Below are 26437 nucleotides of genomic sequence, written 5' to 3' on the forward strand. Positions count from 1 at the left end.
CCAATAAATTCAAAACTAAGTAATTTTTTCTACCTTTGTAGTCTGAGCATTTTATTTTTACATTTGATTCGGTCCGTGTCTCTTCTGCTTTTCCTGGATCTCCTATCCATTTCACATTTCTTCTCTCTCCGTGTCTGTCATCTATCTTCTCTCTGCATCCCATCTGTCCTGTCCAGCATCTCTCCTCTGTGTTCCTGTTTAGCATCTGCCTAGTCTTTTTTTCCACTCTCCATGTGTCAGTCTTCTCCTAAAATATTTTTCCAGGGTGATTTCTCCATTTTTTTCTCTCCACTTGTCTTCTCCTCTTGTCTTCTTCCTTTTCTTCTCTACATCTGTCTGGCACTGATCTTTCATTTTATGTTTCACCCTACTTTTCTCTCACCCTCATCTATCTACTGGTTTTTACCATCTCCCTCTCATTCCATTTCCAGCACTCCCATTGCCCCCCCTCTGTCTCTTCCCCACAAAGTCTCCTGAACCCCTCCCCCATCTTTAGTCCCCCCGTCCCATCCTCTGTACTCACCCTCTTAGCCCTCATCTACCCTCCACTGCATCTCATTACCCTATCAGTCTCAGCTCCATCCCTGTCTCTCCTTTCTTCCCTTGCCTCCAAGGCCATTCTTCTGTTTGTTACCCTATACCCAGTAGCCTCTGTTTCACCATCTTTTTAACCCCATTTCCACTCTCATTCAACCTCTTCAGAGACCCATCCCCTTCTTCCCATACCTCAGTACCCTCATCCTTTTTCAATGTCTCTGATCCTCTCAACCTTTCCCTACAAGATCCCCTTTTCTTGTCCCTCTTCTCATATCCCTCATTTCACACCCTCACTCATTCTCCCAACCCATCAATATACCCCCCATATCTAAAATTGCCAAGTATTCATTATCCCATCAAATTCCCACTCCACCTCCCCTATCCATAATTTCCTGCCCTGTTCCTCTTCCTCTCCCCTCCACCCACACTGTCGAGCCCCATCATCTCCCACTGTCCCCCTCTCCTCTACCTATACCCCCTAGCCCCATCCATCTCAAGCTCCTTCTCCCACCCCCACCCATCTCCTGCTCCTTCCTCCTCCCCATACCTCCAACCCCATCCATTTCCTGTTCCTTCCCCCCACACCTCCTAGCCCCATCTTCTACTCTGTTCCCCTCCCTCATCCACACTCCCTGGCCCCATCCATCTCTTGCTCCTTCCCCCTCCCCCCATGGTCTGGCATCTCTCTCTCCTTCATTTCCCTCCTCCCCAGTCTGGCATCAAACTCCTTCCCTTCTCTTCTCCACTCCCTTCCTCTCCCTCTATGGTCTGGCATCTCTTTCATTCCCTTCCTCTTCCCCTGCACAGTCTCTCCGTGGTCTGGCATCTCTCTCCTTCCCTTCATCCCTCTCCGTGGTCTGGCATCTATCTCCTTTCCTTCTCCTATCCACCTCACCCTACAGTCTGGCATCAATACCCTTCTCTTCCCCCCCCCCCCCCCCCCCAGTCTGGCATCTATCACCTTCCCTTCTCCTGCCCTACCCTACACCCCATATTCTGACATCGCTGCCCTTCCCTTCCCTCCTCCCCCAGTCTGGCATCTCTCTGATTCCATCCTCCCCTCCTCCACAGTCTGTCATCTCTCTCTCCATTCCTTCCCTTCCCTCCCTTGCAGTCTGGCATCTCTATACTTCCCTCCCTCCCACTCCTGGCGATGTTGTGGTTCTCTCATCACCCGCAATCGGCAGGTGCAGCATTCCTTGCTTGCTCCACCCCTCCCCCTGTGGGATCTGGTACTGTTTTCTCCCTTCCCCCTTCCTTCTCCCTGAATTGCTGCCCTTGTTTAATCTTCCGTGCTGCTGCCCACTGGCAGCATCAGTGAAGTAAGCAGACTGCTTTCAGTGGCCCCGGAAGTTCTCCCTCTGCTACAACTTCCTGTCCCGCATAGGCACCAGCAATGAATATCTAGGTCTTCATCAGGAGCTGGAACTTATGTGGGTATTGCCAATGTTCAGTGCCATACCCGCATAACTAACCAGGCAAAGAGGACTGCCTTTTGTGTAGTCCTATATGTCCAGTTAGCTATGTGGCCACCATCACTGAATATCACCAGTGTTCACATAACTCCAGACTCCTCCCCGATTCTGCCTCCAAAGTGCCCCAGTAATATCCACCAAGTAATATGATGTTCACACTGGATTTTCAGTGACAGTGTGTGGTTAAGTGCTGCTGGAAATCTAGGGATGGCCCACTTATGATTTAACCGGGTAGGAGCCTCTTCTGAATGGATAAATCATACATCTAGTTCTCACTGCAATGCAAGAAGCTTTTGCCACACAGCTAAAATAATTAATATGCAGTACCATATTAGAAGGAAGTAAATCTATTAATGGACACTAGTTTACCGTAGGTCCCATTATATGCAATGGGAACTAGTTACTAATAATATGTGTTAATTACATTAGAATGCACTAAAGCAATGATGCAGGTTAATAACTCTAGCTGTAAACCACCAGGAACAGATGTTATATAATACAAAATTCTGAAAGTGCTGAAAAATTAAATTGCAGACCTATCATTAAAATCAGGTAGGCCACCTGAGGATTGGAGGCTAGCCAATGTTAACACCAATTTTTTTTAAAAAGGGCTCCAGAGGTGACCTGGAAAACTTCTGCTCATCTTAGTAGTATAAGAAAGGATAAACAAGTGTACCATGTCTGCCAGTTACATCCTACTCAGTGCTGCCTGGCACTGATGTTGGGCAAAATGGTAGAAGCTATTCAGAAAAATAAGAAAATGACTGGCCCTATGGATAGAATTTGGGAAAAGGAAGTCTTTCCTTACCAAACTGTTAGATTTTTTAAGGGTGTTAATAAGCAAACAAAACGAAAGTGAGCTAGCGTGTTTCTGAATTCTCAGAAAGTATATAAACCAGAACTGAACGCAATATTCGAGGTGAGGTCACACCATGGAGCAATATAAAGGCATTATAACTTCCTCATTTTTGGTTTCCAATCCTTTCCTAATAATACCCAACATTCTATTTGCTTTCTTAACCGCCGCCGCACATTGAGCAGAGGGTTTCAACGTATCATCAACGATGACGCAAAGATCCCTTTCCTGGTCACTGACTCCTAATGTGGAACCTTGCATTATTACATAGCTATAATTCGGGTTCCTCTTTCCCACATGCATCACTTTGCACTTGCTCACATTAAACGTCATCTGCCATTTAGATGCCCAGTCTCCCAGTCTCGTAAGGTCCGCTTGTAATTTTTCACAATCCTCTCATGATTTAACAACTTTAAATAACTTTGTGTTGTCAGAAAATGTAATTACCTCTCTAGTTACTCCCATTTCTAGATCATTTATAAACTAGTATAAAAGGCCCGTTTCGGTAGGCAATGAAACGGGCGCTAGCAAGGTAATCCCCCCTCCCTCCTTCCCTCTCTCCAGACCCCCCTCCCTCCCTCCTCCCTTCCGAGTTCCAGACCCCCCCTCCCTTGCTTTCCTTCCTTTTGAGTTCCAGACCCCCCTCTCTCCCTCCCTTCCTTCTGAGTTCCAGACCTCCCTCCCTCCCTTCCTTCCCTCTGAGTTCCAACCCCTCCCCCCCAGTTCAAGGCCCTCTCACGCCCCTCCCTCCCAGTTCAAGGGCCCCTCACGCCCCTCCCAGCCGGTTACTCACTGCATTAACTGTGCTGTTGCATCTACTCCAGCTTCCCTCTCACTCCGTCTCCGTCCAGTCCCGCCTTAACTACGCGCCCTTGGCGTGGCTCGCTATTTTATCACTCCTGCTCATTTCCCGGAACTCTCGTGAGAGCCACACAGCTGCTCACCACCCATGCCCCGCCCACCCCGCGCCTGCGCACCAACCTCCTCGGACGGAGCAGTAGAGAGGGGAAGGGAATGGAGGAGACGCCATCTTGTTCTCCAGCTCGGCTTCCCTCAGCCTGTCAGAAGGGCGCTGAGCGGAAATGGGTGGCGGCGGGAGCATCCTGTGCACAGCCGGGCATCGGACCGTGATCAGCGCGACCTCAGCGGCGTGAAGAGGGCCTGGTGAGTGCCGCGGTGGGTCCCCAGGGAGGCGCGCCTGTTTCCCTCCGCTCTACCTACACTCTGTGGCAGGCTTTGCACACCGCCGCCATCTTGTGTGGCTCAAGCCTCCGGCGCCGGGTGGGACGCGCACTCCTTGAATGGGATGGGAGGGAGTGACATGTGTGTGTGGGGAGGCGGGGGTGTTGATGTTCTTCGGGTGGGGGGGTGTTCTGTGTTGCCCTGCTCCTTGCCACTTGCTCCGAAGTGGCAGGGAGCGGCGCACTGATTCCCTTTGCCTTGGAATCAGCTGTCAGTGACATCACTGACGTCAGTACGTTCTAAGCTGCCTAGCAGACCACTTCCGAGGGATCCACAGTCCCAGGCACATTAGAACGTTGGAGGTGAGAATTATTATATAGGATGTGTTAAAAAGCAGACCCCTCGGGAACCCCACTCCACTGAGAATACTGACCATTTAATCCTACTCTCTGTTTTCTATCTTTTAACCAGTTTTTAATCCACAATAGGACACTGCCTCCTATCTCATGACTCTCCAATTTCCTCTGGAGTCTTTCATGAGGTACTTTATCAAACACCTTTTGAAAATCCAGATACACAATATCAACTGGCTCATCTTTATCCACATGTTTGTTCACCCCTTCAAAGAAATGTAATAGATTGGTGAGGCAAGATTTCCCTTCACTAAACCCACTTTGGCTTTGTCTCATTAATCCATGCTTTTGAAGATGCTTTGTAATTTTGCTCTTTATAACAGTCTCTACCATTTTGCCTGGTACCGACGTCAGGCTCACCGGTCTATAATTTCCCAGATCTCCTCTGGAACGTTTTAAAAAATTCGGAGTTACATTGGTACCCTCCAATCTTCCGGTACCATGCTTGAATTTAAAGATAAATTACTTATCACTAATAGTTCCACATGTTCATTTTTCAATTTCATCAGTACTCTGGAATGAATACCATCCGGTCCAGGAGATTTGCTACTCTTCAATTTGTCAAATTGCCCCATTACATCCTCTAGGTTTATAGAGATTTCATTCAGTTTCTCTGACTTGTCAGCTTTGAATACCATTTCTGGCATTGGTATCTCTCCCAAATCTTCCTTGGTGAAGACTGAAGCAAAGAATTCATTTAATCTCTTCATTATGGCTTTGTCTTCCCTGTTTGCCCCTTTTACCCCTCGATCATCTAGCAGTTTAAGCGATTCTTTTGCTGGCTTCTTGCTTTTAATATACCTAAAAAATGTTTACTATGTGCTTTTGTCTTCAATGCAATCTTTTTTTCAAAGTCCCTCTTTACCTTCTCCCTTATCAGCACTTTGCATTTGACTTGACATTCCTTATGCTGTTTCTTATTATTTTCAGTCGGTTCCTTTTTCCATTTTCTGAAGGATTTTCTTTTAGCTCTAATAGATTCCTTCACCTCACTTTTTAATCATGCTGGCTGTTGTTTGGTCTTCTTTTTTTAATACAAGGAATGTATTTGGTCTGGGCTTCCAGGATGGTATTTTTGAACAGCATCCACACCTGATGTAAATTTTTGACCTTCGTTGCTGCTCCTCTAAGTTTTTTGTTTCACCGTTCTTCTCATTTTATCATAGTCTCCTTTTTGAAAGTTAAATCCTACCATATTGGATTTCCTGTGTGTACTTACTCCAAAGCCAATATCAAATCTGATCATATTATGATCACTGTTATCAAGCGGCCCCAGCACCATTACCTCCCGCACCAGATCATGTGCTACATACACTAAGGACTAGGTCTAGAATTTTTCCTTCTGTTGTTGGCTCCTGTACCAGCTGCTCCATAAAGCAGTTCTTGATTTTGCCAAGGAATTTTACCTTCCTAGCATACCCTGATGTTACATTTACTCAGTCAATATCGGGGTAATTGAAATCACCCATTATTATTGTGATTGTGTTTTCCAGTTTGTTAGCCTCCCTAATTTCTGATAACATTTCTACATCCACCTTTTCATCTTGGCCAGGTGGATGGTAGTACACTCCTATCACTATCCTTTTCCTCTTTACACATGGAATTTGAATCCATAAGGACTGAAGAAGATAAACACAAATAGGAACGAAGGGGTAGTAGTTTCTGAATGATTTCCTGAGGATTGTGTTCGTGAGAAGCTGGCTAAACTAAAGGTTGCAACCAAGGAAAGAAGCACAACTGCGCCTTCAAGACTGAGACGATCAAGACTCCTTTTATTCTGGAAGACCCAACACAGGCCGTGTTTCGGTGTAACAACGCCTGCCTCAGGGGTCCAAAATCACAATACTTTTAAGGGCACAGAAAAAGGGAACATTGTAAAAGCAGTTTCCTTACAGTAATAATGTCTCCTAAAAAAAAGCAAACGCTTATACTCATGCTTTCGTGATGAACGTTGTCGGTTTTCTAACCTCACTGCTTGTTTCCTGTCTGGCAGGACTTGGCAGATGGAAGCCTAGGGGGCCGGCACAAGCAGCAAGAATGAATTGCTGAAGGCGCTGAGGACGCCTCTATTGTATACCGGGGAAGGATGGGGTTCAGAAACAGGAGTGCAGATGCCAGGACGCCACGGAGGAAAGAGGGGAGGAAGCAGTATGGTGCCCCTGCTGGGTGGGCCTGAGCCACTGCTGGGTGGGCCTGTGCTCATCCAGGCCCACCCGTAGCTATGCCACTGAAACTAATTGGCTAAATTGGTGACTGGCCTTAACAAGTGCTAATTGGCACTAATTACTGGCTACATGTGTATTTGCTCTGCACCCCTATTCTATAACCTGTAAGCCTAATTCATCTTGTGCACAACTCCAAAGGGGGATGCCTGAGCACACCCCGCAGTAGGCATGGTTTTGCTGCAGTAAACACACATTAAGACTTACCGCACCTTAGTACAAGGGCCCTTAATCTGGTAGGAGTCTACCAAGCTAAGTAACATAGTAACATAGTAGATGACGGCAGAAAAAGACCTGCACGGTCCATCCAGTCTGCCCAAGAAGATAAGTTCATATGTGCTACTTTTTTTATTTGTACTGTCCTCTTCAGTGCACAGTGCACAGACCGTATAAGTCTGGCCAGCCCTATCCCCGCCTCCCAACCACCAACCCCGCCTCCCCACCACCGGCTCTGGCAGAGACCGTATAAGTCTGCCCAGCACTATCCCCGCCTCCCAACCACCAACCCCGCCTCCCAACCACCAGCTCTGGCACAGACCGTATAAGTCTGCCCAGCACTATCCTGAAGAAATTGCAGAGTCATGGAATCGGAGGTAGGGTATTATTATGGATTAAGAACTGGTTGAAAGATAGGAAGCAGAGAGTAGGATTGCGTGGCCAGTATTCTCAGTGGAGGAGGGTAGTTAGTGGGGTCCCGCAGGGGTCTGTGCTGGGTCCGTTGCTTTTTAATGTATTTATAAATGACCTAGAGATGGGAATAACTAGTGAGGTAATTAAATTCGCCGATGACACAAAATTATTCAGGGTCGTCAAGTCGCAGGAGGAATGTGAACGATTACAGGAGGACCTTGCGAGACTGGGAGAATGGGCGTGCAAGTGGCAGATGAAGTTCAATGTTGACAAGTGCAAAGTGATGCATGTGGGTAAGAGGAACCCGAATTATAGCTACGTCTTGCAAGGTTCCGCGTTAGGAGTTACGGATCAAGAAAGGGATCTGGGTGTCGTCGTCGATGATACGCTGAAACCTTCTGCTCAGTGTGCTGCTGCGGCTAGGAAAGCGAATAGAATGTTGGGTGTTATTAAGAAGGGTATGGAGTCCAGGTGTGCGGATGTTATAATGCCGTTGTATCGCTCCATGGTGCGACCGCACCTGGAGTATTGTGTTCAGTACTGGTCTCCGTATCTCAAAAAAGATATAGTAGAATTGGAAAAGGTACAGCGAAGGGCGACGAAAATGATAGTGGGGATGGGACGACTTTCCTATGAAGAGAGGCTGAGAAGGCTAGGGCTTTTCAGCTTGGAGAAGAGACGGCTGAGGGGAGATATGATAGAAGTGTATAAAATAATGAGTGGAATGGATCGGGTGGATGTGAAGCGACTGTTCACGCTATCCAAAAATACTAGGACTAGAGGGCATGAGTTGAAGCTACAGTGTGGTAAATTTAAAACGAATCGGAGAAAATTTTTCTTCACCCAACGTGTAATTAGACTCTGGAATTCATTGCCGGAGAACGTGGTACGGGCGGTTAGCTTGACGGAGTTTAAAAAGGGGTTAGATAGATTCCTAAAGGACAAGTCCATAGACCGCTATTAAATGGACTGGAAAAATTCCTCATTTTTAGGTACAACTTGTCTGGAATGTTTTTACGTTTGGGGAGCGTGCCAGGTGCCCTTGACCTGGATTGGCCACTGTCGGTGACAGGATGCTGGGCTAGATGGACCTTTGGTCTTTCCCAGTATGGCACTACTTATGTACTTATGTACTTATGTACTTATCCCTGCCACCCACCACCGGCTCTGGCACAGACCGTATAAGTCTGCCCAGCACTATCCCCGCCGCCCAACCACCAGCCCCGGCACAGACCGTATAAGTCTGCCCAGCACTAGTCCCGCCTCCCAACCACCAGCCCCAGCACAGACCTTATATGTCTGCCCACACTAGCCCCGCCTCCCAACCACCAGCTCTGCCACCCATTCTAGGCTAGGTTACATACTTTTTAAGTATCTAACCCTTATATTTTAAGCCCTTCAAGGATAGGGAAATACTGTTATACCTGAATGTAATTTGCCTTGAATTACTACTGGAAAGGTGTGAGCTAAACACAAATTTATTTAATAAATATTATAACCCTCCATTGAGTAGGATCAATTATAGATATTAATAGTACTCAAACCAGTCCTTGAACCCATGACCAGTCGTGTTGTCTGGTTATCTCTGATGAATTTGCATATTTGCAGGCACTCCTATAAATGTACTTCATTCACATCTATTAGGGGATGTTCTGAAAACTTTATTAGCTAGGACACAGGTAACCAAGGACCAGTTTGAATATCACTGGCATAGAGATTCAAAAAGCTGAACCTGTAGAACACATGCAAGTGTTTTTTTTTTCAGACTAAATATCTCCTACTTTACCTTAAATAGAAATGTTTTAATTGACAGAGGGTGGGTACTCCTGACTGCCATATGTGTTTAAGAAACATTACACAGTATGTGGTGGGTGTAGATTTTATTTAAAGGCCAAACCAACTCCCTGAGCAATTAAAAGTAGCAGTGTCTTCTACTTGTCATATTTCAATGACTCATCTAAAGAACTCGGCCTGTGGCAAAATACTCGAGTAATTCTTTCAAAGCTATAGTTTCTGAGAATTTAAAAAATACTTTTAAGTATAAATGTGGGGAATACATTTTACATACATACAATCTCTCCTTCTGCATTAATACATGTGAGTTCCTAGAAACTGAACTGCAGCAAGGAGGGCTATTAAAAACCTCTAAAAAAAACAAAAAACAAATGCAGTTGGGGGTGGAGGCTTCTGAGCAATATTCTTATATAAGTGCTGTAGAAGGACTATTCTAGAAAGTTGTGCTCCCAAATTTTCGACTGGTGCACAAATTTGAGCATATGAGTTATAGAATAGTGTCAGTTCTGCATCAAACAATTGTTAAATTAGGCGCCAATGGCTTTTAAGTACCAATAAAAGCCCTTAAGTCATGTTAATTGTTGCTATTTGGAACTAATTTGTAGGTTCATATGTAACTGTGCTTAGGCGCTATTCTATAAATTCTATACATGGTGCTCAAAAAAATGTACACGCAGTGTTATAGAATACACCTGTTCATGCCTAACTTAGGTGCCAGTATTTACACCAAGTTTTACTTGGCGTAAATGGACGCACCTAGAGTTAAGCGCCATTACGGCTCTAGGTGTATTCTATAAAACGCACTTAAATCTATCAGGTTTATAGAATACACCTAGAGCCATGATGGTGCTTCCATTCACGCCAAGTAAAACTTGGTTTAAATACTGGCACCTAAGTTACACGTGGAGCAGGTGTATTCTATAACACTGCGTGTACTTTTTTTTGAACGCCCATAACCCGCCCATGCCACACACATAGCCACGCCCCCTTTGGGGCAGTTCACATTAGAATTTACGTGCACCGCTTTGCAGAATACGCTTAGCACATTGTGTGTGTGTAAATTCTAATTAATGTCAATTAGTGTTGATAACTGCTTGTTAAGTGCTGTTATCAACGCTGCTTGGCTTGTTAAGGTAATTAAATTGCTTGCGCAATCCAGAAGATGGCTGGATTTGCGCACGTAATTCCGGTCATGCTATATAGAATCCGGGGGTAAATGCTATAGTGCACAACCACAAAGGGGGCGTGCACTTGGGCGTGTCTTGCAGTTGTATGCGTGACAGAATACTGTCCCTTAAGAACTGAACTGTCATTTTTAGGTGCGTTCATTTACACCAGCCTTTGAGACAGCGTAAGTGCTTGCTCCTAAAGTTGGGCATGGACATGCCAATTTATGCTCTATTCCAAAATGGCATTGATTGCCCATATTTTTCACGCCTACTATCTGGCGCATTTTCTTGAATTTACCACACACACCACGTGTTGTCTTCCCAGTTGTTACCTGAGACTTGAAGTATGGTTCTTGGGGGGTTCCAAGCACATCAGCAGAGGCGATATCCAGGTGCATGAGAATCTGCCGGAAGGATGGACGGTTCCGTGGCTTGCTTTGCCTGAAAGGAAGGGGTAAGGACCCAGTTTATTTCGATGTCCAGCACAGATCTTTTCACACAGGAACATAGAGGCCTACAGAGTAACATAACAATCTCTATTTTCCAAAGAGTTTCATTTTCTAACCCATCCAAGTTATTTACAGGCTGGGCATTATGAGCATACTAAATAATGTTCAAGCATCATGGGCTTGTTGAAAGCACTGCTAGAGACAGGGTCCACAGTGAACACTACAAATAGGCTATAAAGCAAGCCAAAACAGAGTAAAATATTTACAGACACGAAGTTATACTATATACTTCTTTTATATTGTACTTTAGACATGTTCTGGTCTTGATTACTACAGGATACAGAAGAGACAGTTACCTGTTAGGATGAACACTTTGCCTAGAGCAATACCTGTAGGAATACATCCAGACTAGTGGCAGTAAAGGTGAAGGTAATTTGTCAACTATCAGCATTGGATCTCTAGCTATCCCTTTCTCACTGTGGTCTCTCTTTCATTGGTTATGCATGAATACCTCCACCATAGGCTGCTGTGTTGCCTTTTCCCTTCACAGCTTTATTTGTGGAGGTTTCCAGCTGCTCAAGTTTAGGCACACACAAGGGTGTACAAGAGCTGCCTAGGATGAAAGTATAACAAAGTTCAGTACGCATAGTTAATACACCTGTATCTCTGGATCTCTACCTTTCCTCATCCTCAGTACGTTTTCTTTCTCACTGTGCACAGATGTGAGACTTTTCAAAGGCTGGTGCAGTCCTTCTGGTAGATACTTTCACTTAATTTAAGCGAGTTTTGTACTGGTAAGAAACACCAGACTGAAATCCTTCAATTATCCACAGAGCAGTTACAGCACAGGTAGAAACTCCCAGACTGATGATATACAGGATAGCACCCTCTAGTGCCCATGGGCAGAAGGTTATTTTTGATGGTACTCTGGCACCTTGGCTGGTGGAGTATAGTTTCCTGCCAAATCTTTAGTATCTTTGAGTAATTTTTTTGTGCAATCATGTGAAGGTGAACTCTCACCACGTTTGCTTCATGAGGATTTTGAAGCCATCTGGGCAGGTCGAAGGGACTGGCAAGTGCAAGCTGTTACTGCCTACTCCCCAGATGATGGCCGATGAGTCAACATCCTTATAGGGAATCTCCCCAGTCAACAGCTCCCACAGAACTACCCCAAATGACCTGTGGAAAGAGAAAGACAGCAGCACGGATGTAAGGAGACAGAGGAAAAAAAGATAACTTTTTCATAGACCATGGGTTATATATAGTCATTTTCTTTACAGTAATTTCTATAGTACCCTCATCAGTATTGACCTTGTATATCTACCTTTTTCTAGAGCATTATTTCAGTAGTTACCACTTTCCAGCATATGTCTAATCTCTCAGGATCTTCTACTTTTCTGAAGCATGTCATCCTTTCCCTAGTATTTATTCACCTCTATGTGGCTTGCTACGGTTATCTATCCTATTTTATTTAATTTACCTATTTTATTGTTCACATGAGAAGCTATTTATAGAGAAAACCTTTGACAGATGGCTTGAAGAAGTGATCTTCAGCTAATTGGTATAGTCAGAGTTGCTATCTAAAGCTACTGTTGTTTATTGAATGTACTAAATTTGTCCTCTCATGGGTCAGTGCAAAAGGTAGCACGCTGCTGAATATTTGACTCAGAAATTCCTTCAAACATGTATGACAATAACTGGTATAAAGAGGCAATTCTTTAACAGGATGCTTACAAACAGGTGCTTGATAGAAGCCTGTTTTATAAAAGGAAAAGTAGGTGCTTACTTGTATAAAATACTAGTGTAACAGATCAGTTGTGCACTTATAATTTAGACACCAGCCATAGAGCTGGTGTAAATGCTTATACCCAAGTGTAGGAGATATGCATATAGGGCTAGATTCTATATATCACGCCTCGATCTCTGCAAGGAAATCAAACCGTATTCTATAAAGTTCGCTTTAATTTAGGCATATGTTATAGAATACGCTGAGCATGGCTCCTTGCGACTAAATTTAGTCATGGTCAATTACGCCAATTAAAACCTGGTGTAAAGCCCAACGCCTAAATTATGCATGGACCGGGTGTATTCTATAACAATGCGCATACATTTTAGAAATGTTCACAACCCGCCCATTCCATGCCTATGGCCACACCCACTTTTCAACACACCACGGAATATGCTTAGCAAGTAGTGTGCATTAATTCTAATTAATGCCAATCAGTGCTAATTGCTTTTTAACATCCAATTATCAGTGCTGATTAGCTTGTTAATTAATTAAGTTATGCACATTGTTATGGAATACGACTTCCACACAGAAATTGAGATGAAATAAATAGAATCCCAGGGTAACATATAATATACTATAAGGTATGGGTGTAGGGGTGAACCACGCCCAGGCTTCACTCCTCTCTATACATACTATGTAAATATACACTGTGGGGTAAATTCTCATAAGACTGCCAAAATTTAGGTGCTGTGACGATGCGCAATAAGTGTGAATCCTATAACGGAAGTTCCGTGCGTAATGCTAATGCAAGTCCACCGTTCCGGATCTAACTTTAGACAAAAGCACCTATGCCAGCCAAATGGATGGTGTACATGCTTGTGTACCTAACTGTAAGCAATTAAGCATGTAACTGCTAGTATTCTATAACCTGTGTGAAGGCCGGCATTGGGGGGGGGGGGGGGGCAAACAGGGCAGCTACACTGGGACCCACAGCTCCAGGCATCTCTTCCTCGGGGGGGGGGGGGGGGGCAAAAAGGGCAGCTACCCTGGCCCTACAGCTCCAGGCATCTCTTCCTCGGGGGGGGGGGGGGGGCAAAAAGGGCAGCTACCCTGGGCCCTACAGCTCCAGGGGCCCTGTGGTCCAGGCATCTCTTCCTGTTCTTTTCCTTCTCAGAGGGGCCCCGGTGTGGCAGCCATTCACACCTGCTGCCTGCAGTTGCCCCAAAACTTTCCCTCTCTGCTGTGATCTGCCCCCCCTCTGACGCAAATTCCTGTTTCCGCCTGGGTGAATCGCGGCAGACAGGGACAGATTCAGGACAGCCAGAGGCAGCTTGTGAGAATGGCTGCTGCGCTGGGGTCCCTCTGAGAAGGGAAATAAAAATTTTAAAGAAGACCACAAGGTGAGGGGAAGGGAGGGATAAGGGCCTTGGTAGGGAGAAGGGGAAGAGATGCCTGGACTGGGGGTGGGGTGGTGGAGAAGGGATCAGAGGCCCCCTACTTAATTTCTGCCCTGGGCCCCACCATGTCTAAAACTGGCCCTGTCCGTGTGTATAACTCCAAGGAACCCCCCCTGCCCCACCCATGTCCCTCCCACATCCATGCCCCCTTGGAAATGGCATGCCCAGTTTATAGAATACTAAGGTCAGTTACTCAACTAACTGCCAATTAGAGCCAATTAGCACCCATTAATACCAATAATTGTCAACTATCAATTGCTAAAGCCAATTAGAATCTAATTAAACAAGTTAGGTGCCTAACTGACCTTTTGATATATACTGTGTGCACAACTTTGCATGCCAAGCTGGGTGAGAATTTGGAGGCATATGAGATATGCATGTATCTACAGAATAGTGCTTAGGTGGAATATTGGTATATACATGTCTGTGTACACCAATACACCTAGCGCATATGTTATAGAAGTACCTTCAAAGTGTGTTATACTCCATTCTTTCAATCTTCCTGTTCTTTGCCCAATCTGCACTTGCCTCCCGATATTCAATGCTATATAACTGGCCAGGAATGGCTCCTTGTAGGCTAAATATTCAGCACGAGATAGCCAGTTACATCCACTGAATATTAGCGCTTAGTGCATACTACCAGATTCTATATAGCACATCTAGAAATCTGTGCAATCCCGGCGTATTCTATAGCAATGAGCGTAACTTAATTGGCTTAACATGCTAATCAACATTGCTAACAGCACTTAACAAGCAATAATGAGCACTAACTGTCAATAATTAGAATTTACGCTCACAAATTGCTAAGTGTATTCTGTAATAAACTGCGCCTAAATTCTAATGTGCACAATTCAAAAAGGGCATGGCTATGGTCGGGGAAATGGGCGTTCCCAAATTTACGCACGTAGTTATAGAATATGGCCCAGTGCACGTACATCTACGAATGGGGATTTACGCCACATTTTTGTTGGTGTAAATAGAGGCGTATATTCATTAGGGATATCATGAAATCCTGACTGGTTTGGGGCCCTTGAGGTTGAAAATGCCCACTCCTGACCATGGCCACATGGAAGTAGATGAGAAAAAGCCCAAAGCAAGAAAACAAAGACAGCTTCACATCATCTTTTTTCTGCTATGCTTCTGCTGTCACCATCTTACTATTCACTTAACACTACAATGTTATTTACCATATGTCCACTTTTTCTGAAACTGGCTCGTTGCGTATAACCTCAGGTGCCATCCAAGCCACAGTGCCAGCAAATGACATTTTTGTGCTTTTGTCGCTGAGTTCCTTTGATGTGCCAAAGTCTGAGATTTTCACAGCATCCGTATGAGTAACCAGTACACTGTTAGCAGAGGGGAAAGAACACAACCATGGCATCATCATGGATATAGCTACAACAGAAGCACAGTGATGTCAGTGTGAGCAGACTACTCCTCTGCCTAGCTCCTCTCAGCTGAACAAAGAAAGGCATCCGATAGCAATGCAGTTTTCAGTTACTCTTCCCCCATAACTATGTTTACTGTTACTTGTGCTGTAATATAGATGATACAAAATCAGCTGCATCAACTTGGCACAGGTTGTAAATACACATTTTTAAAAAACATACTTTAAATTATCTGAACACGAATGGCAGAAGTTTAAACAGGATTGGAGAGTTATAATGTGTGGTGCTAAATGAAGATGTTGACATAGCAGGCAATGAAAAAGTGATAACCAATAGGAAGCTGTGATACCATGGTATAAATTATATTGACATGATAGAGTCAATCACATTGGAAAAGAGCTGGCAATATATACTAAGGATGATATAGAGTCAAACAGGATAAAAGTCCTACAGAAAGCAAAATGCACAAGCTCTTTACTCTGCAGGCAGCCCCGGTACCAGCCGTAAAGAAAGTGACGGGTAGCCAGAGCATGATTTACCACAAAGCATGCGCCACCAGCAAAGCTGCTAACCAACCTCCGTCGCACGCCTCCGAACGCTCTCACAGCATGATGGGATACTAAAGAGGCCCACCCCAACAGAGAAAAACCTCCTGAAACCCAGATGCACAAAACCTGGGAAAGTTTGTGGACTTGATTTTATTCTGTCCCACATCACTAGCTTGCAGAATGGGAACAAGTCATCACATTTTGGCACCTATCCTCTGCTGGAGACACCAAAGAGCTGCAGTAGTAACACCTACAACAGCAATGGCTTGTATGCCACCCCCAGCAAGTACAGAGTGGGCAGTTTTGCTGGGAGCCCAAACCACAGTTATTTGGCTGAGCTTCTGACCACACATCTCCAATCTGCAAGCCTCCAAGGTGCTCTGCTCCGCTGAGAAGCTACACTACAGCTGCTCCAGACCTCCCGTAAAATTTCTCTTGCTAAAGGTAGGCAGACCTTTCTGTGCATCCCTCAGAATGCACACTTACATAGTAATCAGCTACTTGTAATACATTTGCATATCATTAACATAATCTACTACCGCGAATGGAAAAGAGCCCGTGGATCCCATTTGTGCATTCCTCGTTGAATACTGTGATCACAAAACTGTCTGGAACTGGTCAAAAACCCATGTTGCTGGCCAGGTAAGTTTTGTGCATTGGCCTTCAGTTGGGTTTTAGACCTAATTACAGTACAGAGACTCTAGTGGGGTCTTTGTTGGATAAAGTTCATCTATGGCTGAATGAGGAAAAAGAAGGCATTGACACTTTAGTTCAATTGTCTGCCTTTGATTTGGTGGATTATGGTATTTTGTTGCAGATTCTAGATGGTATATGGATCACTGGTCATGTGTTGTCATGGTTTTGAGGGGTTTTGTCATCTAGAAGATATAAGGTTACTATTGGGCTCATTTTCGAAAGAGGACGTCCATCTTTCGACATAAATCGGAAGATGGATGTCCTTCTCCCAGGGTCATCCAAATCAGTATAATTGAAACCCGATTTAGGACGTCTCCAAATGCACTCCGTCGCAAGGATGGCCAAAATTCAATGGGCGTGTCAGAGGCGTGGCGAAGGCGGGACTTGGGCATGCCTAACACTTGGATGTCCTTGATCCATAATCGACAAAAAACAAGGACGTCCCTGACGAACACGTGGATGTTTTCACCCAGACCTGTTTTTATTACGACTAAGGCACAAAAACGTGCCTGAAATGACAGGTGACCACTGGAGAAAATCGGGGGTGACCTCCTGTTACTCCTCCAGGGGTCACTAACCCCCTCCCACCCTCAAAAAACATCTTTAAAAATATGTCATGCCAGCCTCAGATGTCATACTCAGGTCCATGACAGCGCATGCAGGTCCCTGGAGCAGTTTTAGTGAGTACTGCTGTGCACTTCAGACAGGCGGACCCAGGCCCATACTCCCCCTACCTGTTACATTTGTGGAGGAAACAGCGAGCCCTCCAAAACCCAGCACAAACCCACTGTACCCACATCTAGGGCTATGGTAGTGGTGTACAGTTGTGGGTAGTGGGTTTTGGGGGGATTTGGGGGGCTCAGCACACAAGCTAAGGGAGCTATGTACCTTGGAGCAATTTATGAAGTCCACTGCAGTGCCCCCTAGGGTGCCCGGTTGGTGTCCTGGTATGTCATGGGGACCAGTAAACTACAAATGCTGGCTCCTCCCATGACCAAATGGCTTGCATTAGGACGTTTTTGACATGGACATCTTTGGTTTTGAAAATCGCCGAAAGTCAGAAACGTCCATGTCTAGGGACGTCCAAATTTAAGGATTTGGACGTCCCTGACGGTATTTTCGAAACGAAAGATGAATGTCCATCTTGTTTCGAAAATACGGGTTTCCCCACCCCTAGATTTTGCCATTTTGTAAGGACGTCCAAATCACAACTTGGACGTCCCTTTCGAAAATGCCTCTCCACGTGTTCAGATTTTTCGAAGGGGTGGAGTAATCCCTGTGATGTCCCACAGGGCTCCCTCCTTTCGTCGTTCTTATTTAATTTGTATTTACATTCTCTTGGCTTTGAACTGGAGAAGTTGGGTATACTTTCTTATAGTTATGCAGATGACATCACAGTTCTCATTCCAGTGTCTACTACAGTAGCGTCAGAACTGTCATTTCTTCATGCTGTTATTTCTACATTGCAACAGTGGACAAGAGCCCATAAGTTGAAATTAAATACTACCAAAACTAAAATTCTTTTGGTAGACTGCTCCTCTGGGCCAAAACAGTTTAGTGTTATAATAAATCATCAAGAATATCATTTTGTTGTTACAATGCGAGTTCTTGCTATCTTTCTGGATTCTAGTTCTTCTTTGACCCCTCAAGTGAACAAGATGGTTCAAAGAACTTTTATCCTTTTGAGCAAATTGTCTTGTATTTGAAAATGTGTTGCGGAAGAGCAGTTTCATCTCCTTGTTCAGTCAACGTTGCTAAGTTTGCTAGATTATTATAACTGTCATTGGCTTTTCATGAAAAAACTCTAGCCAAATCAGAATTTTGCCTTAAGGTTGATTTTTCTCTGAAAAAATGTGATTGCATTTAATTTTTTATTGTAAAGTACATTGGTTACCAATGCCAGCTAGACTTTTTAGTAAAGTTGCGTGCTAGCAAATTTGTTTCATATTAAAATGCTTGAACTTCCTGCAACTTCTGTATGACTGGTTTCCCTGCACAAGAAACTTATTAACTATGTGGCACCTATATTATTGAAAACTGAAAACTTGGTTTGGTAAGTACCTGAGTTAATTTCTGCCACTTTTGGTCTGTAGAGATTATTTTTATTAAAACTGTTCCTGTAGAAATTTTGTTTGCCAACTGTAAACTGTCTAGACCTAACGTTGGTGATGGTCTATAAAAATATATTTTAATTTAATTCATTTATTTATCTATCCTTCAGGGAATTCCACTTAGGTGATGTACAAAATCAAATTAATAATCACAATCAATTAATAATGTCACAATAATCTGCACCCACTCTGCCAATCACCCCATCCTCCCAGCATTATCATATAAAAACCCTCAGACATACATGGAGACCACCATATGAAAATGAGCATTTGAAAATTAACCATTGAGTGAATCAAAACAGAACAGTGTCAGACAGAGAGGTAGATACCTAAAATCAGCTACAATTAAATGTATTCATAGGGAAAGAGGGAACTGAAGAGAGATTGGAAAAGCTCTTCAAACTTACTTTGGGGACTTGAGGTCTCGATGGATAATCTTATGTAGATGCAGATAGCTCATCCCACTGGCAATCCCTAAGGACCACTCAACAAGTAGCTGGGGAGTAACTTTCCGGCCAGCTCGAAGCACCTCATAAAGTTGGCCATGAGCACAATACTCCATGATGATACAGTAACATGGGGCCTGGGTGCACACACCTCTGTGAAAAGAAAGTATACAAAGAAATATCTGAGATGAGATTACAGCTGCAAAGAAAGTAGAGTCCACACAGAATAAATATTATTAAAGATGTAAAGTCACCCTCCTAAGACACCATACTTCATGAGGATATAGTAACATGAAGCCAGAGGCTGTATATTCCTTACAACCTTGAGCAACCTGTGTTTCCTCAGGTACCCACTTAAATTATGAACTCTTCATGGGTACTGGTGTATTCCTATACAGTACACCAATTGGAAATATACATATAGATACATTTAAATTGAAAACCTATCGCCTCAAAAAATTCTACACTAACTACAAAAGCTATAATCGCGTTTTCCTCTACAAATCTACCTCTTCAAAAACTATCTATCTCTTTCACAAACTCTAAGACTAACTGCATGAACTATAGATGCCCTCTCTACATTGCAAAGAACCATTGTAATTTCACCAAATGTAAATTGTAAGCCAAGTTGAACCGAAACTTGTTTTTGGATAATAGTGGGATACAAGAATGCATAAATAAATAAAAACATAGCTATAAATAATGGCTCAGGGGAAAATGTGGATATGCACTGAAATGTTTTTATGCATAATCAACATATCGTAAGATGTAACATAGGCAACTTATCCAGGTGTGTTTGGAAATTCACTTTGATCAAGCCTATGGCAGTGGCACCCAAAATGATGGGAAACATTTCTATATCTTTCTGCCACATTTTCTTGGTACTTAAGGATGTTTTCTCTCTCCACTGGATTTACAGAGTAATCACCTGGGGCTGATATTTCTATGATTAATGCCATCCTGGTGTTTTCCTCTTTTACCACTATGTCCAGTTTCCTTGCATCCAGCTTTTTATCTGTTGGGATGGGGATGTCCCCGATGACCATAACCTCTTTGTTTTCCACAATTCTCTTAGGGTCATGATCCCAATGCTTTTCCATTACATTGACATTGTAATGTTTACAGAGTTTCCAATGGACAAGACGTGCTACCTTATTGTGCCTTTCTGTATAGAAATTTTCAGCCCTCAGCACTTTGCAGCCACCCACGAGAAGAGTAACCATTTCTGCTTCTTTCTTACAAAATCTACAAATGTCCATTGTACCAGTTTTTTCTGTGCTTGCTGTGAACCATCTCATCCATAGTCCGCTGTTCTGAGCTGCAATTTTCATCTTTAGACTTCAGCCACAGTGGGGAGAAGGAGGCAGTGCAAGCATCACTACCGAACACTATTACAATCTGTACACAAGTCTGTGGAGGAAGCTGCAGTGAAAGGTCATGCACCAAGATATGTGTAGCTAAAATATATCCAAAAGAGCAACCAGAAAAGGCAGTAAAGTTGTATGTCATCATAGATGAACAGAGTAACCAGTTCTTGGAAAGGACAGAATTCTTTCACTTATTTGACATCCAGGGAGATCGCTATCCCTAAAACCTCAAGACCTATACAAGGATGACAAAGAGGACAGGGAGAAGAGCAAGTGGAAACATAATAGAAGCAATGGATTGCAGCAACAAGACCCATCTACCATCTCTTATTGAGTGTAATCAGATACCTGATAACAGGGAGGAAATTCCCACATTAGAGGTTAAGCAGCATCACCGTCATTTGCAACCTATAGCGGAGTATCTTCAACCTTTGAACCCAAATGCTGAGGTCTAACTCTTGTTGGGAAGAGATGTACCAACATTGATCTGAGTTCATGAGCTACATGCAGGTCCACCCGATGCTCCATAGGCCTACCAACTCACCTTGGGATGGGTGATAGTAGGTGATGTCTGCTTTAACAGATTGAGAAGACTAAGTGTAGATGTATAGAAAAAGTGCATCTTAGATAATGGGCACACTACCTTGTCATAACCATCTGCATGTAAAGGAGATTTTCAGCTGGGAAGAACCAGACCCTGGTTCAACCATCTGTGAGAACACCTCTCCACCAGATTTAGGAGACCATCTGGGGAATTCACTGTTCCAAAGTCACCAAGGATGATGACAAGCCATCTCTTTCAATAGAAAATAGAGTTCTTGAGAATCATAGACAAGGAATTCGACAAAGATAAGTCAAACAGTTGGTAGTTCAACATTTTGGATGCCCTTATCACGACTCCCTGATAACAGAGAGCAAGCTCTCTCTCAACTCACTTAGTTGCAAAAGACTCTAAGAAGGAAACCAGAGACTCAACAGTACTTTATAAAACTCATACAAAATGTGCTGGATAATGGCCATGCAGAGCCAGCTCCACCATTAAAAGACTATGAAGAAGGTTGGTACTTACCCATCTTGGGTTTCTGTCATCTACAAATTGTGTTTGATTCCAGTGTTCGATTTCACATAATCTCACTCAACAATGTGCTTCTTTCTGGGCCTGACATGATCAACAGCTTATTAGGAGTCTTGGTTCGCTTCAGAAAGTGTACACAATCCAGCAAATGTTCTACTACTTTGTTGTACATTCAGACTACAGAAACTACTTGAGATTCCTATAGTACAATGACAACAACATCAACCAGGAGATTGTGGAACACAGAATGAGAGTTCATGTCTTTGGTAGCAGTCCAACACTTGCAGTGGCAACCTATGGGCTTAGAAGGACAGCCCAAGAAGGAGAAAGAGAATATGGCATGGATGCCAGACACTTCATTGAAAGAAATTTTTACATTGCCGATGGTTTGAAGTCCTTACCTACCATAGGAAAAGCCACTGACTTATTAAGAACACAAGCAATGCTGTCAAAGGCCAATCTGAGACTTCATAAAATAACATCCAACAGTCCAGAAGTAATGAGAGGATTTCCTGCCAAAGATTTAAAGGATTTAGAGAAGCCTTGGATTACATTGGGACCTAAAAAGAGCCATTTTTACCTTTCATGTCTCCACCCAAGAGAAACCATATTCACAGTCAATAGTCTGTACAATCCACTGAGGTTTGTGGCTCTGGTCAACATTCAAGGAAGATCTCTACTTAGGGAAATTCCCAAAGTACTGATCAGTGGGATGTCCCACTGCCACAAGAAATGTGACAAGAATGGGAAAAATGGAATGATTCTCTAATCTTGCACAACTGCACATCCCATGCACTTACATCCCTGCAGCACTCAGTACTGCCTGTCACAAAGAGATTTGCATCTAATGAGATGCTTCTGAAAAAGCCACAGCTGTAGTGGCCTACTTGAAAGCTACAGATGCAGATGGGCTATCTCATGTAAGATTCATCTTTGGTAAAGCCAAATTAGCACCACAACCCAATCATAACATTCCATGCTTAGAATAGTGCTGGCAGTAGAGATAGCAGAGATGATAATAAGCAAAAATGACATTCAAATAGACACAGTCAATATTTACACCAATAGTAAAGTCATCCTGGGCTACATCCACAACCAAACCAGGAGATTTAACATATACGTCAGCAACAGAGTTGAGCACATATGGAAGTCAATACGATGAGAACAGTGGCATTACATGCCGACTAACCAAAATCCAGCAAACTGTGCCACCAGAACTGTGCTAGTGTCCTATCGAATGAAAACTATGTGGTTATCAGGACCAGATTTCCTTCTAAAACCTGACCACACTTCCTCAGCTACAGAGAACTCCTTTGAGCTTATAGACCCTGACTATAACGCAGAGAGATATGTCCAAAGATGACTGTTCATGCCACCAACATGGTGTCTTCAGTTTATCAACCAGCTGATGAAAGATCAGACACTTATCATCAAACTGCCATCTGAGATGCAGAACTGCATAGCATCAATGAAACTTGGCACCACCTGGGAATTTCGACAACATACTCCAGCAGGAGACAATGGACTGCTTCATCAGAGCCATCGCTGAGCCAGTGATCTGCATACACCACGAAAAGACATGAACTCCATGGACCATTGCCCACTCCAGAGACTCAGACTTTTTCTCTCTTTTATGTTATTTGTGTTGTCTGTTTCCCATTTCAGCTCCTATGAGACTGCAAGAGAGAATTCACCTTAACAACAGAGAACTTGAGTCAAGCAAGGAGTTGTCAATCTTCAAGAACCAACTTTATTAATGGTCTTTGCATGTTCATAATGGTTTATATTTTGAGGAATTAAATAGTAGTATACCAGGCAGGGAGTCTTCTGCCCCTGTTTGCATGAAGGGAGGCTGTTTATTGTTTATGTATATATATATATTAAACATAGTTTATACCAGCTTACATTATCTGTAAATAAATAACACTGTGCCCTTGAACTACAAATCACTGTAGTCCTGTAGTTCCCTGAAATAGGCTCTTTCAGAGCACATGTTTAGCTCTCTGTGTCTTTTGGGACTCTTTCTATTGACTTGCCATGTTTGCATGGTGGGCAAGTTGCTCTTCCCCCTTTCTTTCTCCATTGGGTTTGATGAATTAGTCTGCAGCATTCTCTTCTGTGAATTGAAAGTACCTATGCTGCATTTTGCTGTATCACCATCTTGAAGCTACTGTGATACTATCAAGATTTCACCATTGTAAAAGTTTAAACAGCATCTCTACTCAGTGTTCTGTTGAATTACTCCCAGCTTCTCTCTTGCAAAGAGAGAGAGCTGGTGGACAACAGACTCCCAGTTTGCAAGGTAAAAACTCTTGTCCAACACATTTGCTAAATAGATACTTCTGTTCTGTTTTCACAGAAGAAAATCCTGGAGAAGGACCGCGATGGACTGCAAAAAGTACAAATGAGATTGAAGTGGATAGAGCACCGTTCATGGAAGAGAGTGTGTATGAACAACTTGAAAAGCTAAAGGTGGACAAAGCCATGGGGCCGGATGAGATCCACCCTAGGATATTGAGGGAGCTCAGAGAGGTTCTGGCGGGTCCTCTTAAAGATTTGTTTAATAAATCCTTGGAGACGGGAGAGGTTCTGAGGGATTGGAGATCGGCGGATGTGGTCCCTCTTCACAAAAGTGGTGATAGGGAAGAAGCTGGAAACTACAGGCCGGTAAGCCTCACTTCGGTTATTGGAAAAGTAATGGAAGCGATGCTGAAGGAAAGGATAGTGAATTTCCTGGAAGCCAATAAGTTGCAAGATCCGAGACAACATGGATTTACTAAAGGGAAATCGTGCCAAACGAACCTCATTGAGTTCTTTGATTGGGTGACAGGAGAATTGAATCAGGGATGAGCTATGGACGTAATCTACTTAGATTTCAGCAAAGCTTTTGACACGGTTCCCCACAGGAAGCTCTTAAATAAACTGGATGGGCTGAAGATAGGACCCGAAGTGGTGAACTGGATTAGGAACTGGTTGACGGACAGACGCCAGAGGGTGGTGGTGAATGGAATTCGCTCGGAGGAGCGAAAGGTAAGTAGTGGAGTGCCTCAAGGATCGGTGCTGGGTTCCGATTCTGTTCAATATATTTGTGAGTGACATTGCCGAAGGGTTAGAAGGTAAAGTTTGCCTATTTGCGGATGATACTAAGATCTGTAACAGAGTGGACACCCCGGAGGGAGTGGAAAACATGAAAAAGGACATACGGAAGCTAGAAGAATGGTCTAAGGTTTGGCAATTAAAATTCAATGCGAAGAAGTGCAAAGTGATGCACTTAGGAAGTAGAAATCCACGGGAGACGTATGTGTTAGGCGGGGAGAGTCTGATAGGTACGGGCGGAGAGAGGGATCTTGGGGTGATAGTATCTGAGGATTTGAAGGCGACGAAACAGTGTGACAAGGCGGTGGCAGTAGCTAGAAGGTTGTTAGGCTGTATAAAGAGAGGTGTGACCAGCAGAAGAAAGGGGGTGTTGATGCCCCTGTATAAGTCGTTGGTGAGGCCCCACCTGGAGTATTGTGTTCAGTTTTGGAGGCCGTATCTTGTTAAGGATGTAAAAAGAATTGAAGCGGTGCAAAGAAAAGCTACGAGAATGGTATGGGATTTGCGTTACAAGACGTATGAGGAGAGACTTGCTGAACTAAACATGTATACTCTGGAGGAAAGGAGAAACAGGGGTGATATGATACAGACGTTCAAATATTTGAAAGGTATTAATCCGCAAATGAATCTTTTCCGGAGATGGGAAGGTGGTAGAACGAGAGGACATGAAATGAGATTGAAGGGGGGCAGATTCAAGAAAAAAGTCAGGAAGTATTTTTTCACGGAGAGAGTAGTGGATGCTTGGAATGCCCTCCTGCGGGAGGTGGTGGAAATGAAAACGGTAACGGAATTCAAACATGCGTGGGATAAGCATAAAGGAATCCTGTGCCGAAGGAATGGATCCTCAGGAGCTTAGTCAAGATCGGGAGGCGGGGCTGGTGGTTGGGAGGCGGGGATAGGGCTGGGCAGACTTATACGGTCTGTGCCAGAGCCAGTGGTGGGAAGCGGGACTGGTGGTTGGGAGGCGGGGATAGTGCTGGACAGACTTGTACGGTCTGTGCCAGAGCCGGTGGTTGGGAGGCAGGGCTGGTGGTGGGGAGGTGAGGATAGTGCTGGGCAGACTTATACGGTCTGTGCTCTGAAGAGCACAGGTACAAATCAAAGTAGGGTATACACAAAAAGCAGCAAATATGAGTTATCTTGTTGGGCAGACTGGATGGACCGTGCAGGTCTTTTTCTGCCGTCATCTACTATGTTACTATGTTACATCTGAACTGTAAGTTATTTTTCCTTGTGTGATTACTGCATTAAAGAAGATTTTGGATCAAGAGTTCGGAGTCTTCTCATAATGATGTTTAAGCTGCATGCCAATCACACCCAGTGAAAGGGCAGAAGAAAAGGTCTTAACAAAACACTGGTATAAATATATACCCAATCACAAAAATGTGCTCCAGACAACATTTTTTCTTTTCTCCTTCAATTTATTACAAACAAATCCCCTCTCTTATACACATACATTTACTGTTTACAAAATAAACACAAAAATTAACACTTTTTATACGTTATACACCCAGCCTGTCACTTATCTCTTTTCAGTATTTTCCCCTCATTCTTATCATGTGCTGATAGTTCATATGTATTACCCAACCATCTAATCCAAATTTCAGATCTACAAAAGTTTATTCTTCAACAATGTTCTTATAATCCTCAAGCCTGCATCAATCCATGCTTGATTCTGTATACCATCAAAATCTTTTTCTGAACCAACTTGCCATTCCCGGGAATTCCTTGCTTCTTTATTGATATCCCACATTAACTTCAACACTCGTGGTTCTCAAACCTTTACTGTTACTTGTT

The 26437-nt window shown here is 43.7% G+C and overlaps 1 protein-coding gene across 1 annotated transcript in view; it reads right to left on the reverse strand.

Annotated features, from left to right (window-relative positions):
* Positions 1 to 26437, reverse strand: part of MAP3K13 (mitogen-activated protein kinase kinase kinase 13) — a 95279-nt gene that overhangs the window by 39613 nt on the left and 29229 nt on the right. Inside the window, exons 3-6 of the mRNA XM_030209638.1 lie at positions 19064 to 19255; positions 15101 to 15259; positions 11748 to 11906; positions 10611 to 10719 (exon numbers count right to left, since the gene is read on the reverse strand). Of these exons, the coding sequence (XP_030065498.1) occupies positions 10611 to 10719; positions 11748 to 11906; positions 15101 to 15259; positions 19064 to 19255 (619 nt within the window). The remainder of the gene's footprint in view (positions 1 to 10610; positions 10720 to 11747; positions 11907 to 15100; positions 15260 to 19063; positions 19256 to 26437) is intronic.

Source organism: Microcaecilia unicolor, chromosome 7, assembly GCF_901765095.1.
Source record: "Microcaecilia unicolor chromosome 7, aMicUni1.1, whole genome shotgun sequence".
Lineage (NCBI taxonomy): Eukaryota > Metazoa > Chordata > Amphibia > Gymnophiona > Siphonopidae > Microcaecilia > Microcaecilia unicolor.